Here is a 20,053-nt window from a genome sequence, read left to right on the forward strand (position 1 = left end):
TAATATAGAAGTGCCTGGCACACTGCATGACCGGGTCACACACTGTACTGTGCTGAGTAAACAGTCGCAGACTGAGCCGTGGTGTTTTTCTCCATCAGGTCTGCCTCTCTCACATTAGCAAACCTATCTGGCTCCTTGGAAGCTTGAACAAACAGCAGCACTTTCGCTGCAGTGCCCACTTCACAGTTTCCATGCTATGAGGTGAGAGGGAGCAGCCATTTTTTTTTAAAAAGAACACAGGTTAGTTCAGGTGTGTCCTGGCTTAACCATTAAGCCCAGACATTATCCAATGAAGTTCCTCGGCTGACCTCCTCAAATCATTCAACACTGGGCATTTCACGTGCAGCATTTTATTATTTTGCCTCTTGTTATCGGGGGAGATGTTGGAAAAGATCTTTTTCCTGCTCTGTTTGTCGTCTGCTTTGGCAGAAAAGGTCTGTACACCAGGTAAGTGATCACAGAGGGAGACGCTCTCGTGTTTTTTCTCATGTTCTCGTATAATACTGTGTGTGCTCAAGGTTTATCTCATATATTTCTTTTAATAGACTGTCATGAAACACAGGCATTGTGATTGTAAAACCATCAGTCTAGCTTTATTTCCTTGTTGCCTCTTAACGTGGAATGCAGCTTCTAATGTCTCAACTGGAACAAAGACGGATTAGACACATAACTCAGATGTTTACCTAACAATGGCTTTCATTAGACATCAGCCATTACACTAAAACACATACCATATGACAGACTTTTTAAAACCCTATGAGGAAATAACTGGTGAAATTTAAATGAAGTGATGTTAGATGATGCTAAGTTTTTTTTTAAACCTAGGGCATAAATTCACAGGATGCAGAGGATATTTAAATATGTTTTATCTTCATAGATGCTACGGACGGCTACAAAGTTCGACTTAGCATCAGAACTGCTCTGGGAGATCAAGCTGTACGTACATGTTTAAATATTAATATGCCTGCACAGAATGATCAAAGCATCAGATCAGAAACATCTGATACCTGATTAAATGCTACTTGAACAAATTAGCCATGTAAAAAGTAATATGCTAAATATTGTCCAGAATTCACTGAAAGTGCGTGTGATGACTCGCTGTAAGGACAAGGTCCATCTGGTGATCAATTAACTTTTAAGGTGTTTACTGAAAACAGTGCATGATCCCTTGTTGCAGTATGTCTGGAATGAAAATGAAATGTTCCTTTTCCGAGCAACTCTGGCTTTTGCCATGAGGAATTACATCGAAGGGCAGGAATTTGAGTAAGAAAACTTCTCTTTTGCTGTTTGATTTGAAAATCAATAAAAGAATAGAATTAGTACTTTTGTGTGTTTATGAAATAAGCTCAGAGGCTATAAAACCCTAATATAATACAGTATAATCCCTTTTCACCATAATGAAATCAGTGACTCATGGTTTATGAACATGTTAGGACACTGACGTGGTCTTTATTGTCCTGTGGAACTTCACCAGAGTGTCAAACATCATAGTGTGTGATGAGACTCCCAGAGTGTCCTTCTGGTTTGTGGTGACGTCACCGCTGAACACTTCACGCCTTGTTGATAAAGAAAGTGTGGAGGAGGCCGTCAGGTAACGATACACAGACACTGTAGTTCTTCTTTTTAAAATCCCTGTTTGGAAAATTTTGTTTTTTTTCTCGGCCCCTCTCCAGGGAGGTCAGATCATATTCAACTAATTTACAAGTGCATAAGTCTTCACTGATTATATAGTTGTCTTTTTTTTTTCCCCTCATTGATTGTAGAAATCGCAGTGACAGAATGATGACTGAACCATAATCTCTCTCTAACACAGATGTGATTTGTTGAGCAGGCAGTGATTCGGTTTTGCTGAATAATTAAGTGACTTGTGGCACAATTAGCTCAGGCGGTTACACACCAGCGCCTATCTGAAGTAACATTAGAAAACCATAAAAACTAAGGGTCGTGCAAGTGCATTAGGATTAGCAGCAAAACTCCAGGATTTAATGAACTAAGCAGAGACTGCTTGTTTTGGTGGTGGACTCAACTTTTCTACTTTTTTATGAAGATGTAAATGTGATTTTACTGACATTAATTAAAATTAGTCACATACGCTCAAACCATGCAAAGTTCAATTGTAGCAGCAAAACTAGGAAAGGGTGCTTTAAAAATTTTTTTTTTTAAATTTAACTTTTCATTTTTATGAAAAAGGAACGTGCTATTCTGCTGATATTAGCTAAAATTAGCCACCGTTAGCTCACCCCAGAGCAAGTACAGCACAACATATGGACCCAAGCACGAATGTGTTGTTTTTGTTATCGGTTCAACTTGAAGTTTTTATGAAGAGGAATGAGTGATTATGCTAATGTGATAACGTGAGTGTGTTTTTCTGCTGAAATGTCAATGTTAATGTATGTAAATGGGTTGTTTTGCTAATTTTAGCGCATATTAGCTGCCGTAAGCTTACAGCAGAGTTACAGCAAGTTACTTCAGCAACCTAAAGTGAAAGAGTTCAGCCATATTGGAGTCTTATCTGGTCAAACACTTCTTACTGCAGCTCTTGGTATGGCAAACAACTCATTATGTAGCTGAGACTCAGACCTGTGGCCCTCATCAGCAAAATCTCACTTGTGACAGACTCATGTTGGTCTGAAAATAGTCTCCAGTATTCATAGCACAGCTAAATCACAGCGTGGTAGACTGTGCCGGGAATACAACTGCAGAAGAAGTGAAACCCCAAATGCTAATATAACAGCAAGTCGCATCAAACACCGTACTTTCTGAAGGTAAATCATAAAGTGATTAAACTTTACATATGCTCATTAGAAAGTCCAGGAATCGGATCAACAGTGCCTTCCTGCTAACTGATAAAACCCTGGAGTTTATCGGCATCCCTCCCACCCTGGCAGCACCGGTCAACCCTGACACCCCTCCATGGCTGATTGTGTTTGGGGTGGTAATGGGAGTTGTGGGTGCCGGCATCATCTTTCTGCTTGTGTCCTCTCTGGTCCAAAAGAAACGGTAAGCTGATGACTTTAGATGCATTATGTTTATCGTTTTGTAAATGTGATTATTGATCCGTCGTGTTTCTGGCTTCTAATTGCAGCAAAAAGGCTGAGAAAACAGACAACGAGGAAGTTGAAGAAGAGACGCGGGTGAAAACGGTAGAAAATGGTGCTGCAAGTGAGGGTGTTTACAACATGTCCTTCTCAGATGACGAGCGATTCACACAGATGTAAAACACTTGTATAAAAACTCTTCCATGTAAGCAATGAGATGGGAAAAAGTTATGAAGCTGCTCCAGGTGGATTATTGTTGCACAGTAAAATCTGATCATTTTGAAGTTGTTCGTGATTGTAGTTGAAGTTTTTCATTATAATGATTTATACATTTTTATGATTTTGTTTGTTTTGCTTTGTATTTCCATTGTTATGAAAAAAAACCCCCCAGTACTTTCATTTTCCAAATGAATGTATATAGTACTGTGCTTTGACAATTGACTTTGACCATTCTATACTAACCAATTACTGTACCGTAAATTCACATTTATTTATTTTTTGGCAAACAGAAAGAAATGGAAATAGGTAACAAAGCTGGTCCCATTTTAGGCATTTATGGGGAAAAAATGTAAGCCATTTAAAACAACAAATGGCTAGTTAATCTGCATTTTGTCAAAAATGTGATTGATTTTGATGTCATCAAATCAAATGAGAGCCCAGAGGAGATGTCTGCGGTGAGCAGAGCCTTTTGCTGTCTATTCGTTTGCCATCATCCTCTTTCTTTTTCCAGACTACAGAGTGACAGTGAAATCCCTGCTAAAGTCAGTGATGGGCTTAGCTGCAGTTTTTGAAGCAGTGTTCAAGCTCATTATCACGATGGTTGGCAAAAATATTGCTAGACACAATTTACATAATGTTGCGACAGAACTGTGGCAGAACTGTGCAGCATCCTTTGAACACAGAGATTTGTGTAATCAAGTCCCTGACATGTCCTGTGGTTTGAAAATGTGAGGCCTCTCTGGCACGCTGCAGGAAAAGACAAAACTTCAAACTTTCCCCATTTTAAGCCACTGAACAAACTTAGAAAACACGATTCCCCTTTATTGGTCCAGATGAAAGTCTGATGTTGTGGTGACCTATGGGTAAATTTCATAAAGAAGGTGTGTCAGGATGCTCCCACGGTGTACTATCTGTGCTCAGTGCCAGTAAAAAGTTTCAAAATTTTAAATGTGATTTTTGTCTTTGCTGCCTCCAGCAGGCCATTTGGGGTAAAGGGATATGTTCAGCATTGGTCCTGTGTTACAATCCTTTTGGCTTCTAATCCCATTAAACTTTGTCATTGCCCATGTGTCATGCCCATTCATATGAAAAAAGCAACAATTAGAGGGAAGTCTGACTAATATACATAGTTTGGGGCAGCGGGGACATGCCTTTTTTCTGCTTTCCTATCTTGTTTAATATCTTTTGACACCTGAAATATATTTTGAGACCCCCTGTGGGAGATCTGATCTGGTTTGGAGCCGCTAATGCAATGAGAAACTTGTTGTTACAAGAAGATCTAATTAGGGACTCTAAAAATTTTTGTGGTGGGGGCCGTTCCTGGTTTTCCTAAGAAAGAGAACACCATCCAGTCAGCAAGTAAAAAAAAAAAAAAGAAGAAGAAGTAAACACAACCCTCCCCCTCCACAGAGCCTCCTCTCCTCCCTGTATAATTTTCATACCATCCCTTCACTTCTCCTCTAAGCTCCAGACTTGAACATGACTTGAACATGGCTATGAGCCACTGTGACAGTTTCCTGCACCTTTACAAAATGAATCAGAACAGTTTCTACAATTTTACAGTAACTATGGTCTTTTATTTTTAACCGAACTTTCACTTCCTTTTTGTTTTTTTTTAAATATTTGCCTTTTCAGCTGCTGTGTTGTGATCACACAGTAAACTGCTCAGGCAGCAGCACAGATTCACTCCACATATTCACCTTTAGGTGGCACCATTGTGCTGCCAGTTGCTGTGGTGACAAGCTGGGATAAACAGACCCTGCTGTCTCTTTTCTTCTTGGCACTCTTTTAAGTGTTTGTGTGAACATTTGAATTTCAAACATATTTTAATTTTCTGTTATTTTATTTTTGTCTGACTATTTTTGAAGTGAAAACACAAAGAGTCCTTCACATTTCACAGTCTATATTTAGCTCATTGTTAAATCTGTTCCTGATCTCTGGGTAAGGATATGTCTCCTGTAACATGTGAACAGTGATATTTCTCCAGCAGCTGGTGTTATGTGAGAGGATACTCACAGTATCCTGACAATATGCAGTGCACTTCATGTAATATCCGACCCCTTTTCCTCTGCATTTTATTCTCTTGCCTGAGGAGTCCAGTCGTTTCTACGCCTCATTTTTCTCGTCATGGAGCCAAAGATTTTCTGTCAAATTTAGTTGGTAAGCATCGCAACCTTATAAGAACGGCAGCTCATTAAGACCTAAATTCCCACTGTAGAGGAAGACAGAAAGCAGGAATAATTGCAGAAAGTCAAACACATTTTATCATATTATTGAAAAATAATGTCGTTATTTTAATAAACTCATCCTGATTCCTTCTGAATAATAAATGAGTTTTGAAATAGCTAAAGAAATGAGTCATTGTCAAATGGCAGACCGGCCTGAATAACATTACACAATCTTAAAGTGAATGATTGTTTTGCTGTTGCCTCTGTGTTCTGGGCTCATCACAAGAACAATGCTCGTGTGTACCACGTTGAATAATGGCTTCTGCCTAATTTTGTCTCTGTAAAAGGTTGGACATAAATAAGCCTTTGGAGATAATTCCAGGCGAGCAAACGCAGTGGTGAATTATAAATAATCTTGTGTGGGTGAAATTATGGGGAACATTGTATGTTGTTAACTTATGTCTGCAACAGTATAATAACTGCAAAATGGATGCTTAATTTCCTGTGTGTGGATTCCACTAAATACCCCCCCCACCCCCGCCCCCCTGCCCAAAAAAAAAAAAAACTGTCCACACTTAAGCAATAACAAAAGCCAAGGTTGATATATATCTACATATGGACATTATTCACTGTACTTTCACAACAGCACACACATCTTTAACAGTGACGATCTAATCATTTCTAACTGTGTGCAAATTGCATAGTGAGCAGATGCTGCTACCGAAATGGTGACTACTTGCCGGAGTTGTACTCTCACTACAGAGCTACACAACATAAATGTATACAGTGAGATTTGTTGGAGTGGCCCTGTGAACACGTGGCAGTGTGGACCCACAGGCCTGTACGCCTGTGTGGCTTTAAAACTCTCCAATTCAGCTGCAAGTGTGATGCAAATGTGTGCATTCAGATTTCAGGGATTCCTAGTGAGTGCGCCCCTATTAAACTATCAATATTAAATATCACAATTCCAGTCAATATTTAATGAGGCCTATTTTCTAACAATGCAGCTTTCAGGGCTCAGAATCAATATTTTAAAAAAAAAAGTAAATTTTTCATAACTTTAGCTTTCAAAGCCCAAGTGCATTATTAATATCAGTTACAAGAGTGTGAAAAGCGACAGACTCCATATGCATTTTCTAAACATAGTGGAGGTGAAAACTATACGCTCTGCACTGATTCCACCACAGATCTTCACTATGCTGTCAGCCTCATGGATTTTTCCTGGCGGGGGGGAAGGGGGGGGACAAGAAGATTCCTGTCAGAGGCTGTGTATTTCACCCCCCCTGCTGTGTTTAAAATCCATCACTGTCAAGAGAGTTCTCCTCTCTTTCAAACCTTTCTTTTTTGGCAGTCTAGAAATCCCATCTCTGCTGTGCTTTTTCTTTGTCCTCCATTTGTTTATGAGTCTCAGATAGAGCAGGCTCTGCTGTCTCACCTCCCTCGGCTGCTCGCGTCTCTCCTCCCTTCTCCTTCTCCCTCTCTCGGATGATCTCCACCAGCCTCTGAAACTTCTGGTTTAACTCCTCCATCCCTCCCACCGCTCTCCCCTCGTCCTTCTCTCCATCGCTCTCCAGTGAGCTCAGTGACTCAGCCCTTGAATCACGGCCCTCAAACTCATAAGTCTGCAGCGAGTCGTAGGGCGGCTGCGACAGGTCAAAGGTGACCTGATCCAGACGGAAATTCAGAAGGTCTTCCATGCGGAGAGGCTGCGGGTTGGCAGCTTCTGTTCTCGCAGTCTCCGCCCCCAGCAGCCAGCCTCTGTTGTTGCCAAACACACCCCCAGGTAAGGGCAAAGGCTGTGGGGTCGAATCTTTTTTCTGGAGTCTGCACATGTTCAGTAGCTGCACCCCCGCTGGGTACAACCCGCCGCTGCTGGTCCCGTTCATACACGTCCCTCTGCTGTTTGGATTCAGCGAGCCCACAATGCTGTACGTGTCTCCTTTCAGGTAAACAGGAGCGTTTACAGAGTTGATCTGACCGCCATTTGAAAAATTTTGCTCCGAGACGGAGGGAATGGAGGAATCAGTGTCAATGTCATCGACTGTGCAGCTGGTGGCTCCTGTGCTGAGCTGAGTCTGCGATGACCCCGGTCGCCCCTCTTGTTGGTTTGATGAGGAGCTGGTGTGACTTTGGCATGAAGACTCATTTGGGTCACAGTAGGTCAGGTTCACTGTGTTGTTGGCTGCTGTCGACTCTGCTTCCGTTGGGTTTGCCTGTAAAAGAAAAGGAGAAGGGAGAGTTTAGATAATTCAAAAAGACACGCAGGGACAAACATATGGAAGCAAAAAAACACTAAAGTGATTTTATGTTTTTTGCAACTGAAAAAATGAAATTTAATCACGACTGAATACTTAATTATTTCATTCAAATACCACTGAATTGGTTGCATTGGAATATTTTTCTGAATTTATGGGGTTTGAATTACAGAAGTTGAAGTTTTGCCATTTCAGAAAGTTCAGAAACATTTCAGGAGCTGAGTGAGACAGATAATTCAAATGCTCAGAGTTTCCAGTCGCTCGTCTGAATCATCTGAAAGTTTGAATTTTTGAGATTCAGAGTTTAAGAAGCTTCTACCTTCAATACACTGATGTGCGTAGCTGCTGTGACTGAAGTTATTGGAGATCTGCTTGTACTGAATGTTTTCTTATATGCTGATGACTCAGCCATATTGGATTCATGTAAGAATGAGAGACATTTTCATCTTAAGTGAGAAATTCAGTACAAATATTCTTATTCTTTGTATTTTCCTCAGTTTTTCTCAGCTATCTAGGACAACGTTTCACTTTCACCAGGTTGGAGGAACTGACAGACCTGTGCTTGCTGAAGGGGCCACTCTTTCATTAATGAATTTAAACAGAACAAAAAAAAAAAAAGTCCAAAAAGGCTTCAACTGTCTGTTCATTCGCACGATGCCCAGTGGGTATGATTTAGAAGGCAGTCAAAATCAACTGTACATACAGCTACACTCAGAGAGACACGCAAATCAACATTTGCTTTCTGATATAATGAATACAAAGAACCCAGATGCTCACAAATGTAGAGTACGATCCCGTTTTGATGTCTGAGTTCAACCAATCCAGTTTTGGTAACCAGATTTTTTTGTCCTGACTCTTAAGATCTGAAAATAAATAAATGAATTTGAACTTCAACTCTGTGAAACTGTGAAAACAAAATAATACTTAGGAAAAAAAACTTACTTCCTTATGAAACAGAAGAATTCAAGCCACATAAATTAAGATTTCAGTGGTATTTATATTTTAAGATGAAATGTTCAGTAGTGATTCAGGTTCAGAGACAGGTATTTATTTGCTTTTAAGATTGTTTATGAGATCCTTAGAGCCTTTCTTTGCCTTCATATATGTGCTACACATTTTCATCCCTTCATATCAGCGCTATTGTCTGACCTTGGCCTGATCCTGATCCTCTTTTCTATCAGCTGCGTCTGCTTCGCTGCCTTCATTTCTGTCGGTAATTTTGCTCTTCTCCAGCATGTGTTCTGCTTCATAACTACCAGAGCTCATCTCAGGAGAGTGCAGTAGAGGCTCAAAGGTGCTCTGGTTCTGGATGACAAGGGAATTGCCGATATGACCTCCGGTGAGCCCATGGGTCAGCTGCGTTAGCTGCAGACCTGCCTCCAGTGGCCCAGCTGGATAATCTCTGAGAACAGGCAGAGTGTGGATGCCGTAGCAGAGACGTCCGTAGAGCGGAGCTGAGCCGGGCCGCTGCTGAGGGTCCAAGCTGGGGCGCGAGTTACGGCTCCAGCTGTACGTCCTGGCCCTCGGCGGATTCTGCTGGGTGTACCATCTGTGCCAAGAGATAAATGTCAGAGAAGCACACAGTCACACACAAACACGCACATCCTCCTCCCATAAGCCACCATGGCAAGGATAAACTTTTTCTTTTTTTTTTAATTTGTGGGCACAGCTCACATGTTTCTGTTGTGCATGTGCTGCATTCTGTGCATGCTCTGCAGCGCCGTAATGTCAAACGCTGCGGTGTCCGCTTCCCCTCCCCCTTCATCATCATAGGATATGATGTTCTCCCTGACATCATCCTCCTCGAAGGGTGAGTGGGAGTCTCGCTTCTGATGGCGCAATGACAGCGAGAGTGCACACACCACTAAAGGGCAAAAAAGAGACACATGACCACATACTCTATAGACATGACAGAAAAAACCTGACACAACTGCTCAGCGTCTTTCAAAAAGTCACCAGCAACATATTTATAGAACTTCTGAGACTTGAGAGAACCAACCAGACCTACCCAGCAGAGTGGTGACACAAGCCAGCATGGCCAGTAAGGTGACCAGGCTGAATATGAGAGATGGAGAGGCAGACGGCACGGGCAGACAAACCATGTGTCTCTCCCACCTCCTGTCCCTCTGTCTCCCCCTGTCCTCTGTCTGCATGCCCCCTCGAAGACAGGGACAAATGGTCACAGTGACCGTGCCAGTGTTGGTCAGACCAGAGGCCCCGTCACGTAGCACAACTGGCACGTAGAGGGTGAGTAAGGATGAGGAGAAGCCAGGGAGGGGCTCCAAGGCCGACTGGAGCACCAGGCTGGCTGTCACACCTGATAACATGGCAAAAAAAACCCACACACACGCATCAAACACGGTCAGCGCACAACAAGCATACACCAGCTTTGGTCGGTGTCATGTGTTAAATGGGAGAAAAAAAAAGAGCAAAGCAGCGCTACCTCCACTTTCCCTGATAGTGAGGTTGAGTGCAGAGCTGGACTCTGGAGGGATGCTAAAGTGGACCGGGGTGTCCTGCCCTCCGTGGTCCCTGTCAATGGCTCGCAGAACCTGAACTACCTGCAGAACCAAAAACAGGAAGCTCTGTTTTAATGGTTCTCAAGATAAATGTCAGGGGTGGAATTACGTATTGATCAAAGAGAAAGAATCTTCCATGTGAAAATCACCTTTGGTGGAAAAAGACTTCTAAAGACTTATTAAATGTGAGGAGTTATGTGGAAAAAATAATATAAATAACAGATGTTGGGATCTGGAACATCTGTATTTGATGGAATTATAACCCTTATGATGTTCAAACAGTTTTTTAATACTATTAATGGTTTAGCATGTTTAGAAATACCATTCAATGTATTTTCATTCTATAATTAGCTTTGAATAGTAGCTTTCAGTGTTAGTGATGGACTCCACCACAAGGGATTTACAGGAAACACTGTTTTTAATTTCACTGTTTATGCTTCACTCTCCTAATGCTGCACCGGAGCAGTTTTAGCTACTGCTACTGCACACCCCACGTTTCCTACTGCTGCCGACTCACAATAAAAGCAAAACACACGGTGGCTTTGTCTGTGAAGGAGTCACAGAGGTTTTTGGTCTTTCATTTTGCAGGGGACTAATGGAACAAGAAAAAAAAAAACAGCCATAAATTTAGAACATGGGTGTAATTATTTTTGACTGACTTTTTTCATTATTGCATTGTTGCAGCTTACGAGTGTTTGATGTGGTGTTAAATCGTTACCAAGGTAACCAAATCAGCCAGGACTGAAATCTTATGGATTAGTCTAACGTGGATAGAAGGGAGTAGTTTATTTCAATTCAGTTATATTATGAAGAATAAGGCCTTGTGACAGTATGTTATTAATGTTCATTATATTATATTATATTATTATTCGTATTATACCTGGAAATGTGTCATGCTTTTAACCAAAGAGGTTCCTTTCAGAAATAGTCACGTGTAAGAGGCTGAGACAGCAACACTGAAACTGAAGTTTAATTCTATATCAGGGAAAAAAAACAAAAACAAGAACACACCTGACCGGGGGCGCTGGAGTCACATACAGATGTTGTGTACTGCCTGTCCAACTCTGGTGCATTGTCATTCTGGTCTAGAGTCTCTATGGCAACCACAACCCTTGACACAAGATTTGGATTGTCTGAAAGAAAGGGGAACCAACAGTAATGTTGAAATTATCACTAAATTTCTATCATTTATATGCCACACTTTGTGTTCCGAACTCCAGGCGGTGCTTTCGGTGAAATATGAGTCTGGTAAGCTCCGCTGCTCATAGCGCCCGAGGGCAGAGGGGCTGACATACCCCTCTGTGTAGCGATGACAGTGATATTATGCCACTGCTCCTGCTCACGGTCCAACTCCATCACTGTGCTGATAAAACCTGTGTCAGAGGCGATGCGGAACAGAGCCTCGGGGTCTGACTGGGGATCGATGGAGTACCTGAGATACAGAAATAGGGCACGAGCAAAAATAGGAAAGAAAAAGATAATGAAATGAGCCCAGTGAGAGCGAGTGAGCGAGTGATGGTGTAATAACCACCTGATGTTGGTGCTTTGTCCTGTGTCCGGGTCCACAGCATAGACCCGGCCAACGGAGCAGACAGGGGGGCAGTTCTCGGACACGTCCAGATGGTACCGGGCCTGGGAGAATCGCGGCGGCTCGTCAGCATTGAGGACCATGACCCGGACTGTTGCCTGGTCCTTAAAGGGACCTTTCCTCAGGTACCGGGCATCCACTATAGGGTTGGCAACTTCCACGGAGAAAGTGTATGAACTGCGGGTCTCATAATCCAGCAGCTGTCGAGCGAGGAATAAAGCCACCGCAACATATAGGCTATACTTTACAGAAGATCTTTCATTTATGATTTATGTTTACATGCTGCATATTTTATTTCACACACAGTACTTCATAATTCATGTACAGCAACATACTTTTCCTACATTTCTTCATCTCACTATATCTCTCACACCCTCCAGTTGGACTAATACATTTTTGGGTTATTACCCACCAGTCTCTCTTCTTTCCTCACCCTCCTCACCCTTTTAATTTAAGATTGAAATTTCAGATTTAAACATGGACTACTCATAGAAAGCTACAGTTTCTCACCAGCTAATTACTGGTTCATTGTTACTGATTAATTTCTCACTGTAGAGTCTCGGCAGTCTGACCCTGTCAGCAGAGGGTGTTTGAGTGGAATACTGAACTGTTGAACTGATTAAATAAAATTAATTAGCAACAACAGAGCGAAGTAAATTTCCTAGAATTTTTAGATTCTGTTCACATTATGTGGCCCTTTAAGATAAATGGAGCTGAATCCTCTGCAGCTGAATAAACTTTGGTTAATAATGAACTAAAGTTGTTTGACACTGTGCCGTGTGCAGTCACTGTGCCTGTACCTGTGTCTCGTCACTCACCTTGTTCAGAACAATGACGGCCTCTCGGTCTCTTCCGGTTATATTGAATATTTCGGCCTCCTCCGTGTCCAGGATAGTAAACTCCAGCTGTGCATTTTCTCCCAGATCAGGATCGGTGGCAGTGAGACGGCCCACCTCCACACCTGGTGCTGCTAGCTCGGAGACAGAGAATGACCATGCACCTGCAGAGAGGGAAACAATCATGATAATGGTTTTGAGAACTGGCACTGAATGATGATGAGTCTCCATGAGAAAAAATAAGGTACAGCAGGACAGTGTCTGGCTCAGTTCTTAGTCAAAACACAGTGGTTATTCTCATAATGCACGTGGTTATTATGGCTTTTCTTACAGGAGAGTTTCATGTATTTCTTGAATAACTTATAATACACAGTCCATTTCAGCTAGTTATGAATCAATGGCTGTATTTATTAAGAAATTAAGAATTTGAGTTGTTACTCTTTCAGTGTGTCCGCTTGGCAAGCACGCCAGTGATCGGCGGCAGGTCGTGTCATTTACTGGAGAAACACAGTGACCTCTACATGCTCGCGATGCTGCGCAGCGACAAGCGGCAAACTCAGAGAAACGTTTTCCTTTTAATCAGAGCAGCTCTACCTTGCTGATTGTTAATTATTCAAATCCTCCACGTAATAAAAAAATATTAGAAAATCACACCCCTGGCATTCAAAGAGCATGCTAAATGAGCCATTTGCTTAAATTGTGGCATTATTGTCAAACAGAAAATAATGACTTAGAGTAAGGTGGTGAGGGACGGAAGATGCAGTCAGATATCAGTAAATAAATAAGGCTCTGCCGGTGTCCGGAAATATTAAATTGCTTCTATAAAGCATTGTTTTGCAGCACAATATATCAACAATAGAAAAGGGAGCTTTAAACATTAAGATGAACGGCAGTAAGCAGAGACTGTCAGGAAGAAGAAGTAGGGAAGAGGGGGAAAAGCGAAGAGAGGGAAGGTAGAATATAAAGAAATGCAGTATATGTCTCAAAGTGTTAGACACATTCTGCAGTGATTTTACTGTCTATTGAAGCAGAAAGCACTGAACTTTAAGATGAAATATTAATAGCATGGAACAGGGAAAAGCTTGGATAAGAAAAAGCGGACATGATCTTTCACTCTTCAGCATCAAGCCACAGTCCATTTGAACCTCGGGGACCAAGCTGGAGTGTTTGTATGAATGTTAATGCCAGTCATCTTGGCAACGGTTATGTTATTGCAACTGATGTTAAAAACAATGATTAGGACGAGTGCATAAAATAAAAGACACTGGGCTGACGAGCTGTTTAGCTACTCTGGAGCTTATATCTTATCCTGAACCTGTCAAAGCAACGAGGACCCAAAGGAGGCAGAGATATCAGACCGCTGTCACAAATGCCTTTACAAGATGTTTCATCATTTTAATCTTTACTACACACACACACACACACACACACACTCTAAAGCTATAGATATTGAAAGCAGTCAGCGGTTACGTGGTGATCTGATAACTGCAGTGCTTACTCCGTCTGAAGTGAGGGGGGTTGTCGTTGACATCGCTCAGTTTCACAGTGACGGTTGTAGTCCCTGATAATCCGCCCAGATGCCCCCCCATGTCTTTGGCCTGGAGGACGACCAGATATTCATCCTGAGTCTCTCTGTCCATGTCAGGTACGGCTGTCCGCAAGACGCCTAGTGGGGAGTGGGGAGAGGGGACATGGAACAGCAACATATTTAACAGTGACACAGTGTCTCATGCTGTTAGCATCAAAGCGAGTCAGATGCATACATTTTAGAATCAGGACATTGGAAAACATGTGACTCCGGGCCACTTCTGTTTCTGAACGGATCATATAAAACGTTAGTTAAAATGTTTTTCTCCACACTGGACATATGGTCGGAAAGGCACAACATATGATCTCTAACAGCACCGCTGGGATTTACTGTGTGAAGTGTAATCATCAGCTGGAGAGGCATGTTATGGTAGACAGCTTTGAGGGTGTGAGTGCTACATGTGAGGCTGCGGCCAGACCTGTCTGAGGATCCACAGAGAAATAGTCCTGGCCCTGAGTTATGGCATACACCAGCCGGGCGCTGTTTCCATATGTTGGATCGTCAGCATCTCTGGCTGTGACTTGGATTATGGAAGTTCCTGTGAAACAGAGGAGGCGACATAGGTGACAGGCTAAAAACGCCTTTCAGAGTGTAGTCGTAAAAGCTGGTGGATGGTTCATAAGCCATCTTAAAGCGATACTCCACTCAAAATCTATCTTGTGAATATAAAATACTTACATCTGTAGGATTAAAAGGATTATCCACTTCTCTGCTGTCTATCCATGTGAACAGTACGTTCAAAACATTTATCTTTTAGACAAATATGGCTAAATATGCTCTATACTCTGGAGTTCTGCCAGAAACTGTGCATTTAGCCACATTCTGGTGATAATATGATTGGACACAAGATACTACATATTTTTGGACAGTGAGGAAATCTATTATGCTGAAGGGGGAGGCTTAGAATTACAGCGATTAGCAGATTAAATGATGGACAAGATTAATCTGCAAATATAATAATAATCACTTAACTGTTTATGGCATTTTCAAGCTTAGATGTGACGCTTTTCTGTATCATTTATCGTCATCTCTGGGGTTTTTTCAACCAATCTGAATGCATCTCGTTGAGCTTCTGGAAGTTGTGATGGGCATTACTCTGACATTTCACAGACATAATGATTATTATGATTATTACAGGTTATTCAATAAAACCAGTTCCTGTGAGTCTGGGTTAAATTATTTTAGTTAAGCTAGTTGCTAGCATGGCTGTAGAGATGGAGGGTTTGGGCCTTCTCAGTATAAACTATAGAGTTTCTGTTACGTAGAAAATAGAGAATGAGAAAACAAGAGAGAGCTGTCGGACGCAGCCTCCATTAGAAGTACGACATGAATCCAAGCTGAGTGCAGCCACTGCTTTCCATGAAGGACATCGTTAATAACATTTTACAGCCAACTTTCAGTAGATTTTGGGTGGAGTATCCCTTTATCGTTGTTTTCCTGCCGTACCGATGTTGGCCATCTCCGGCACCATGGCAACGTAGGCTTCATTGGGGAAGATGGGAGGGTTGTCATTGATGTCCTGCACTCTGATGATAAACTCAGAGGAGGGCTCCAGGGCTCGGCCAGTCTGACGGTCTGTAGCTGTCGCAACGAGGCGGTACTGGTCCTTCTCCTCGCGGTCCAGAGACTTGGTGACGTGTATGTTGCCTGTGTTGCTGTCAATAACAAACACGGAGCCCACTCCCTCTCCTTCCAGCATGTACTTGGTGCGACCGTCTCCTTTGTCCATGTCTGTGTGCAGCTGGAAAACAAAAACACACGGAGTCGATTACAGTAACACCTTCAGGCGACAACACAGAACGCTGACGCGGGCGTTGCTCATTAACACTCATCTATTTGTCGGGCAAGTACTGCAAACATGACTGTGTAAAATGGGTGATTTATGTTAAGATGGGATGTGCTCAGTGAATGTGAAATTAATGGCACCAGGTGTGGAAGATACATAGGGGACCAGGATGAGTACTGATGCAGACAGCCAATCAGTTCATCGGACCAAACATGCCACTGGGGGCTTGTTGAGGGCAAAACCACATCAATGTGGACAGTGGCCCTGCAAATGTCCTACATGTATGTTCACAGATGCATTCTGCTAACACAGGCAGTATCCATCTGTATATCTTTGTCTCCTCTATCCATCTGTCCCTTTCTTGCCCTTCTTGTAAATCCATCTGTCTCACTTCCCTGTACCTTTTAAACCACCTCTTTTTCCAGTCCTCGTGTCTCTCTCTTTTCATCAACTTACCTCGGTTACACAGGATGCCCATCTGCTCACATTTCTCATTCCCCTCATTCCCCTCACTCCCTCTCTCTGTCTCTCTCTCTCTCTCCCCCTCGGACTCTCTGGTTTTGCTCTCTGGTGCAGAATACTGGTTTGGTATTTAATGGCAGAGAGGATATTAGTGTGAGCTAGATAGGTAAAAGGCCAAACACACAGAAATAGAAAGCTAAAGAGATTACTCAGCCTTCATGACACTGAGCTTTCTGACCAGGAGCCTTCACATCTGTCTGCCCTTAAGGCGCAACTGCACATGCTCATAATCCACAAGGCTTACTCACAACCTCTGCTGCTGTGGACCTTAGATACTGATGAGAACTAAAGCCTTGATTTTAAAATTCAGCTGCAACAATGACTACACATTTTCAGGGCGACTGCAAATGAGTTTTGCATATTCGCTCTGTTTCGTGAAATTTGTTTTGCTTTGCCTACATAACGACGCACATGCGAAAGTGTCTGTATGTTCACGCATACGATGCACGTTAACAACACATGTTCATGCGAGTGCAATTCTCACACGCTGCGCAGCATGCAGGCAGAGACCAGGAGAATGTGTAAGATTAGCGTACACTCTGTGTGTGGTGTGTGTGTGTGTGTGTTGGGAGGATAAAGTTGGGATTATAGAAACTCATGATAGCATACCCTACAAATTGCTAGATAAGGGACTGAGGGTTTTTATTCATCCCTACACCCACATCCTTCTCACTCCTTTCTTCCTTAAAGCTAGTTTAAATTTTGATCCCACACTTCACCACGAGAGACACCTTTGTCAGAGTCTATGTCCTATCTGGCTCCCCTGCTCTTTGCCCCCCCCCCCCCCCCCCCCCCGAAACTCCATCGTCTCTCGTTCTACCAGGTCCTCCTCTCCTCACTGTCTAATTGCTGGCTCAGTCCTGCTGTGCTTCAGTCAGCATGGAAAAACACTCTCACAGCAGGGAAGAAAATTTATCCACCCTGTACAAACAAAGCTCGAAAAAAGAGGAAATTCTCTCTTCCAGTTCCTTTGTCACTTTCTCTCCCACTCTGTAATCAGAATTCCCCCCCTCCTCTCACTCATGCAGCACATTCACCTACGGGTTTTATATCTGCTTCACACTGTTTTCTTTGGCAGCAGCCAGACTCTCTCTCCTTTCCTTTCACGCGGGTTGAGGCTCCTGTGATTTGAACTGTTGATAACTCTCCTCAAACCTTGCACCAGTAATGGGTTTGACACGATCATCTCCATAGTTTTGGCAAACAAACCGAGCAGTCTCCGAGAGAAAACGCTGCGCTTCCACCAACCCCCCCCCCCCTTCCTTGCAATGCAGGGATGCTTTATTACATGAACATCAACATCAAGACTGTGCAGAGGAATGAGCAGCGTTGTGTGTCTACTGATTGCTTTAACACCCCTCCCTGACTGTATCAATAACAACCAGAGAGGAAGATTAAACATTTATGAGGTGTATACTGCACTGGTAAGAATCCAATCTAGACTGTCACTATAAAGTATACTGCGAGCTACAGAGTGGCTGGCAACATTCCCTGTTAGTGTTACAGCTGATATAATCCTACTCTGAGTATACTGTAGCTGCCAGCAGCTGCATTAGTGCGGACCACCTGACTGTGAAATGCTACAAGTAAACCCCTGGGATCTGAATGGTTCAGGTGTGTGCTGTGGATTAAATCATCTCAGACACTTCTTGTGTTGCGACACCGACAGCAGTTGAAGGGTGCTGGTGTGGCGACCGTAAAGACTCAAGTATGTGACACGGCAAGTGCGCAGGGGTGCAGGGTGAGGGGTGGGGGTGGGTCGTGGGGGGTGGATGGCTGCACAAACACTGCAATTGTATGGTGTTATATTTGTGCCTCACTCCTCACGATGGAGCATTCTGAGCACAGAAAAAGACAAGACATTAGAATCTATGGACAAATTATTATGCAAAGAAAAATGTGAATAATTTCAGCAAACAAAAATCCATTCTGCCCTCAACAACTGCCTGTCAGCCTGTTTGCTAATATTCACAAAAATGCACAAATGCTCATTTGCCCCCTCTCGGTTTCCCTGACCCTTGGACACTCGCCCACAGTGTGTGTCTTGCTCTTCACATATCTGCTCTGTGTGCTCTGAGGGTTGTTTTCTGGCTCACTCGACCTCACACACTGTGTTAAAGTGAGCCAAATTGGAGAAGGTAATTTTTAAATGACTGTTTTGTCTCCACTCGGATTGCCAGTGGTGTTATAGGTTACTGTGGAAGGCAGTGAACTGAGAGAGGCAGGCAGGCACACGACAGCCACGCGTGATCGTAAAGAATTTATGTTCGTTTGGCACCTAGCTATCTTGATAGGTAGCTAGCTAAGTTCTGCCAGATGAACAGTAAACACTAAGCTAGATGGCTAACTGGATGATTCCAGCTACGCGGCCGAGGCATTATAGTAATTAATATACATTAGTTCCTTTAATGCAGCCTTAACTGTGCTGGTTACATTTAAATCTAAATCTAAGATATTATTTTGCTGGACATCTCATTTTAATCGTGCTATAATCTGATTAATATATAATGATAAAAATTAGATATTTAACTCCAATGTGCATGTAGAATTACTCTATGTAGGCTGCATTCAAATGAAGTCAAATAAATGAAGTGTTTCTTTGGATTCCTTCGATTCTGACTTTGGAAAAGTATAAACCAGCACATGTGGTGCTGCTTGTTATTCTCTCAGTGCTTCCCTGCTTCGCTGTAACCAGTAAAACCATGTGTCCAAGGGTTTAGTGAGAACACAGTGAAATTTCAGAGCAGGGGAAATGAGTCACACCGAGTGAAGGAGATCATTGTGCTCTTTTGTGGATAATGGCAAACATGTAAATACATGTATTGAGGACAGAATAGGATTTTGTTTGCTCATATTAAATTATACTTTGTGTGATAATGATTTCTCTGCAAAATATATCTCATGTCCTTTGAAGAGGCTGTGCTCAGAATGCCCCACTGCACTGTCAGAAATGAAGCACAAATAGAACTACACACCAGATACAGGTGATTCGCATGTGCATGCTGACCGGTTGTGACAACAGCTTACCCGTCCGATGAGCACAGGCTCGGGTCCTCTGTACTCCTCGATCACAAAGAACTGGTTCCAGAGCCAGCTCCTCCGGCGGCGAGAGCGAGGCCCTGACCGACCGTCTTCAGACTCCGTGACCCATTTAGAGCGGCCTCGTGTCTTCTCAGGCAAAACGTCACCGACACCTGTCTCCGACTGGAGCTCGGGCTGGAGAGAGTACTCCTCCTCGGAACTCGGCACTAGACTGTGATCATTAATTACACCTTCAACCTCTCCATTAGTCAAATTGCTCCTTTCCTTGTGGTTCACAGTGAGTTCAGGGCTATGTTTAGGTGTTAGGGGTTTGGCAGCAGATTCAGGATGTTTAAGCATGACTGTTTTCCCTGCTGCTTTGTTCTTAAAGTCAAAATCATTAGGTTCTCTGTCATTTAGTTTAAAAGCCACATTTGGCATGGTTCTCGTGTCATCCATTTTACTCTGAAGCTGGCTTTCCAGGTCTTTGATTCTCACAAAAAAGTCATCCAT

General features: G+C 42.8%; 2 protein-coding genes across 2 annotated transcripts; one reads left to right on the forward strand and one right to left on the reverse strand.

Annotated features, from left to right (window-relative positions):
* The first annotated feature begins 201 nt into the window (after positions 1-201).
* Positions 202-4,304, forward strand: cltrn (collectrin, amino acid transport regulator). The gene is made up of 6 exons (XM_041040574.1): positions 202-447; positions 878-936; positions 1,178-1,263; positions 1,475-1,591; positions 2,806-3,000; positions 3,086-4,304. Exons 1-6 carry the CDS (start codon positions 381-383, stop codon positions 3,216-3,218), a joined length of 657 nt encoding a protein of 218 aa, XP_040896508.1. The 5' UTR covers positions 202-380; the 3' UTR covers positions 3,219-4,304.
* Positions 4,305-6,777: 2,473 nt separating this feature from the next.
* LOC121183319 (cadherin-24) lies at positions 6,778-20,053 on the reverse strand. The gene is given in 12 exon segments (XM_041040350.1): positions 6,778-7,638; positions 8,830-9,229; positions 9,355-9,544; positions 9,689-9,997; positions 10,124-10,241; positions 11,211-11,631; positions 11,731-11,987; positions 12,606-12,787; positions 14,122-14,289; positions 14,630-14,749; positions 15,658-15,952; positions 19,547-20,053. Coding segments are annotated over 12 exon segments (3,828 nt in total).

The sequence above is a fragment of the Toxotes jaculatrix genome, chromosome 6 (assembly GCF_017976425.1).
Source record: "Toxotes jaculatrix isolate fToxJac2 chromosome 6, fToxJac2.pri, whole genome shotgun sequence".
Lineage (NCBI taxonomy): Eukaryota > Metazoa > Chordata > Actinopteri > Toxotidae > Toxotes > Toxotes jaculatrix.